At 30.4% G+C, this 3,704-nt stretch overlaps 1 protein-coding gene across 2 annotated transcripts in view; it reads left to right on the top strand.

The window, feature by feature from the left end:
- Positions 1–3,704, top strand: part of LOC106459584 (PCNA-interacting partner-like) — a 58,278-nt gene that overhangs the window by 51,412 nt on the left and 3,162 nt on the right. For both annotated transcript variants that reach the window (XM_022386098.1, XM_022386099.1), the window contains 2 exons: positions 874–961; positions 1,791–1,903. In XM_022386098.1, the coding sequence (XP_022241806.1) occupies positions 874–961; positions 1,791–1,903 (201 nt within the window). The remainder of the gene's footprint in view (positions 1–873; positions 962–1,790; positions 1,904–3,704) is intronic.

Here is a 3,704-nt window from a genome sequence, read left to right as displayed (position 1 = left end):
ATTTAAACTATTGTATTTATAAATAAATGTAAAGGTTGTTTTGGTTGGTTGTAAGGCAAGATATATGGAGGTCAACATTGATTTTTATTTCATGTTATAGGAATGTACTTAAGTGTGATTTTTAACATTTAGACAACTTAAACTATAATTTAGCCTCAAATACTGATCTAGACAGATAATATCTTGTTGGATTCAAATTTATTGGTCAGGGAATTTTGTATCTTCTTTTAGGGATTCCTGAAAGGACACTGAATGGTAATTAGTACTGAAGAGGGGTGGACATTCAGTCAATTTGATAATTAAGGATTATTGATGATAATTGCAGCTACCATTGAAAATAAACTAAGATTGAAAGAGTATTTTCTGAGGCCACCTAAACTAATAACTTTACAAAAAGATTTCTGAAAATCATTGCTTCTTCTTAGTTGTAGTTATAACGACCTAAACTTAAATTGCTTGATTTTTCTATTTTGGTTTAAGGTTTTTGGAACCTGTAACAATGATTTTTAATTTATATTGGAGGAGATAACACAGGCTAAATTTGGGAGCAGTTACCACTTTAGGGTAAATTTGAAAAATCATGTCATGAAAAAGAAAATAATAAAAGCAAACGAAAATTTTGCTTATATTTTTTCTCTAGATCTTGTCTTTTTGGTATTTTGTCCTATCCCAGAATCCATCTGAGTAGGTGCACGTAAGCATAACATAATATTTAAAAGTATCTATTAGTTTGTTGTTGTTGTTTCTTTTTTTTTTGCCTCAAATACTCCATAACCCCCCATTTCAAATTATTTTGGGCAAGTTTCTGCTATGGGAAACTTGCATTGATTACCACAGCCCAAATTAATTTACTATATTACCCTCTGTTTTTAGATCTCCTGAAGATTTGATAGAGAATACTGAAGATGTGAAGCCTCTGAGATTACGCCAAACTGAAAAGAGCCAATTAAAGAAAGTTGTGGTATATATGTCATAACTTTTATAATTTGGGATTAATGTTGTTTCAAGTTATACTGTTATAAAGGATTAATATATTGATGTTTTGTTTTTAATTTATTTGATTTAAGGTAGCACCGACTCTTAAAATTGGGCAAATTTACATGCTAAGGAAACACTGTTAAACACTTATTGTAACCTTCAAGTTGAGCACAAAACAAATGTATGATGTCGCAATTTCTCAAAGTACACTTTCAGTCATATATGTTATATGCATAATTAATTAATATGGCAGGGATAAAGAAATACATAACATAAACTATTTTAACACCATAACTTTACTTTGGAATAATGAAAACATGTGAAAATTGATACACATACTCTTTGTGAACATCCTCATAGCTAGAATTAAAAACTTTCTGCAACATTAACAAGCTATGAGCAATTAATTTTAAATAATACCTTCGTTAGTGGTGATTAAACTCATAACCAGACAATTGGTAAAGATTTTTTAATTCAAAAATATTCAAGCTATGGAAGAGTTTAATATCAACAAGTGTGCTAAATTTCATGCTGATATTAGCTTTAATGGTGAAGTGGAAACCAAATGAAAATAAATTAGACTTTTATTTTTAATGAATTACTACAGGTTAATTAGTAAAGATTTTAAGACAAAAATTAGTAATTTATGTAGAAAAGAGGTTAAACTTTCGATTTAGGCTTAATTATTTGAAATTATTTTTGAAATATTGGAGGGTTACCTTAAGTCGGGAGCAAAATCTTTTCTATCTCCCAAAACCATTAATGTTTCAATTTTATTTTCATCACATTTATGCAGTTTGATTTTTAATTAGGTGAAACAGTTTTCATTTTCTGAACCAAAGGAGACTGAAGAATCTAAAAATGTATTGGGTCATTGTGTGGAAAAAGACATAGCATTACCTCTTCGGGTTGACAGTCCAGAGAGGTAATATAATTTTAAATTTATTTTAGTATTTTGTCGTAAAACTGGTTGTGGGATTTCTCAATTTATTTTAGCCTTACTTTGAACTTACTTTTACTCCTTTTATTGCGAGTAGGGCCCACATATAAAACTATAGCAGTAATTTTGTTTTGTCAGTTACAGCACAGTAGGTTAAGAACTGCCAAGAAAAGTTTGCTGAAATAATTTGTTTTGTTTTTTTGTACCGTACGTACTCAGCAGTGTTTAATTAGATTAATTGCAATATAAATTTTTTTGTATGTCATTAAAGGTCCTATAAGCAGCAAAGTAATGGATTCAAAAAAGCAGTATGGCACATAAATAATTTAGAAAAATATAGTTAAAAAACTAACTAAAAACAGTCCATGTTCATCAGTAATTTTAGGATTGAACACTGAACAAATGTTTTTGTAAAACTAATAATTTGATATTAAATTATCCTCAAAATGGTATACTACATGTTTGAATTGTAGGTTGAGAACAGTGACAACAATAATACATTGATAAGAGTTTTTTTTTTATTATTCAAATTAAGAATTTATTTTGTAAAGTAATTCAGTTTGAATTACAAAACTATGTTACACTGAAGTGTTGAGCATATGAAGTATTGGTTTAAAAGTTATTGACCCTATATTGTTAGTAGTTTAAAATATGTGTTAATTTTGATTAATCTACTTCACTACATATATTCACAAATACATTTATAGTTGATAACATCTTATTAAAATGATTTAATAGATGGAAGTCATTTTAAACAATTACATTCATCAGAATTTTAGTTTTTAAGACAAAAAACAACTATATTACACTGAAGCATTGAGCATATGAAGTATTGGTTTAAGTATTGTCTTATCAGACAAGAGTAGCCCAAAGATTATCTGGATGCTGTTGACTAACTGCCTTCTTTCTAGTTTATTAGTTCAAAATTAGGGACAGTTAGCACAGATATACCTCATGTAACTTTGCATGAATGCTTGAAAACAAACCTTTTAATTTCATTAATTTTATTACTATAATATCAACTATGCGTAATAAAGCTTTTGCATGTATTTATGAAGTGTATAGTATGAATTTTAAACAGTACCACACCACTTTCAGTGTATAGTGTGAATCTTAAACAGTACCACACCACTTTCAGTGCATAGTGTGAATCTTGAATAGTACCACACCACTTTCAGTGTATAGTGTGAATCTAGAACAGTACCACACCACTTTAAGTGTATAGTGTGAATCCTGAAAAGTATCACACCACTTTCAGTTTATAGTGTGAATCGTGAACAGTACCACACCACTTTCAGTGTATAGTGTGAATCGTGAACAGTACCACACCATTTTCAGTGTATAGTGTGAATTTAGAACAGTACCACACCACTTTCAGTTTATAGTGTGAATTATGAAAAGTATCACACCACTTTCAGTGCATAGTGTGAATCTTGAACAGTACCACACCACTTTCAGTGCATAGTGTGAATCGTGAACAGTACCACACCACTTTCAGTGCATAGTGTGAATCTTGAACAGTACCACACCACTTTCAGTGCATAGTGTGAATCTTGAACAGTACCACACCACTTTCAGTGCATAGTGTGAATCTTGAACAGTACCACACCACTTTCAGTGCATAGTGTGAATCTTGAACAGTACCACACCACTTTCAGTGCATAGTGTGAATCTGAAAAGTATCACACCACTTTCAGTTTATAGTGTGAATCGTGAACAGTACCACACCACTTTCAGTATATAGTGTGAATCGTGAACAGTACCACACCACTTTCAGTATATAGTG

Source organism: Limulus polyphemus, unplaced genomic scaffold (assembly GCF_000517525.1).
Source record: "Limulus polyphemus unplaced genomic scaffold, Limulus_polyphemus-2.1.2 Scaffold632, whole genome shotgun sequence".
NCBI classification, from domain to species: Eukaryota; Metazoa; Arthropoda; class Merostomata; order Xiphosura; family Limulidae; genus Limulus; species Limulus polyphemus.
The sequence above is the reverse complement of the archived record's forward strand: the minus strand, read 5'-3'. Positions and strand labels throughout refer to the sequence as shown.